Raw genomic sequence first — 420 nt, forward strand, 5'->3', positions numbered from 1 at the left:
GAGACCGGCGGCGCGCTCGCTGCTGAGCCGGCCCCAGCTCCGCACGGCACTGCCGGAGGGGACGGCGTGGGGACAATATTAAGGGGGGGGGGGGGGGGGGGGTCCCCCCGGGCCCCCCCCCCCCCCCCCCGAGTCCCCTCACCTCTTGGCCATGAGGAAGTAGCGGTCGACCGGGGCCCCCAGCGCGGCGTTGATGCTGCGCACGGTGTTGATGTTGCGGAAGACGAGCAGCATGGGCCGCGGCAGGGCGCGCAGCACGGCCACGATGCGCTGGAAGTGCTGGGCGGCCATGTCCTGCATGTAGGCCGCCTCCTCCCGCGTCAGCACGTTGGCCAGGGCCAGCTGCCCCCCGTGCAGCGGGCGCTGCATCAGGATCTCGCAGAAGAGGAAGTAATCTGGGGGGGGGGGGGGGGGGGGGGG

General features: G+C 73.8%; 1 protein-coding gene across 1 annotated transcript in view; it reads right to left on the bottom strand.

Moving 5' to 3' along the window:
- Window positions 1-3: 3 nt before the first annotated feature.
- LOC118159199 (uncharacterized aarF domain-containing protein kinase 5-like) overlaps window positions 4-420 on the bottom strand; it is a gene marked incomplete at both ends in the record, with an annotated part of 1,580 nt that continues 1,163 nt past the window's right edge. The window contains 2 exons of the mRNA XM_035313809.1: window positions 4-49; window positions 143-395. Coding sequence (XP_035169700.1) covers window positions 4-49; window positions 143-395 — 299 coding nt within the window. The remainder of the gene's footprint in view (window positions 50-142; window positions 396-420) is intronic.

Source organism: Oxyura jamaicensis, unplaced genomic scaffold (genome assembly GCF_011077185.1).
Source record: "Oxyura jamaicensis isolate SHBP4307 breed ruddy duck unplaced genomic scaffold, BPBGC_Ojam_1.0 oxyUn_random_OJ68655, whole genome shotgun sequence".
NCBI lineage: Eukaryota > Metazoa > Chordata > Aves > Anseriformes > Anatidae > Oxyura > Oxyura jamaicensis.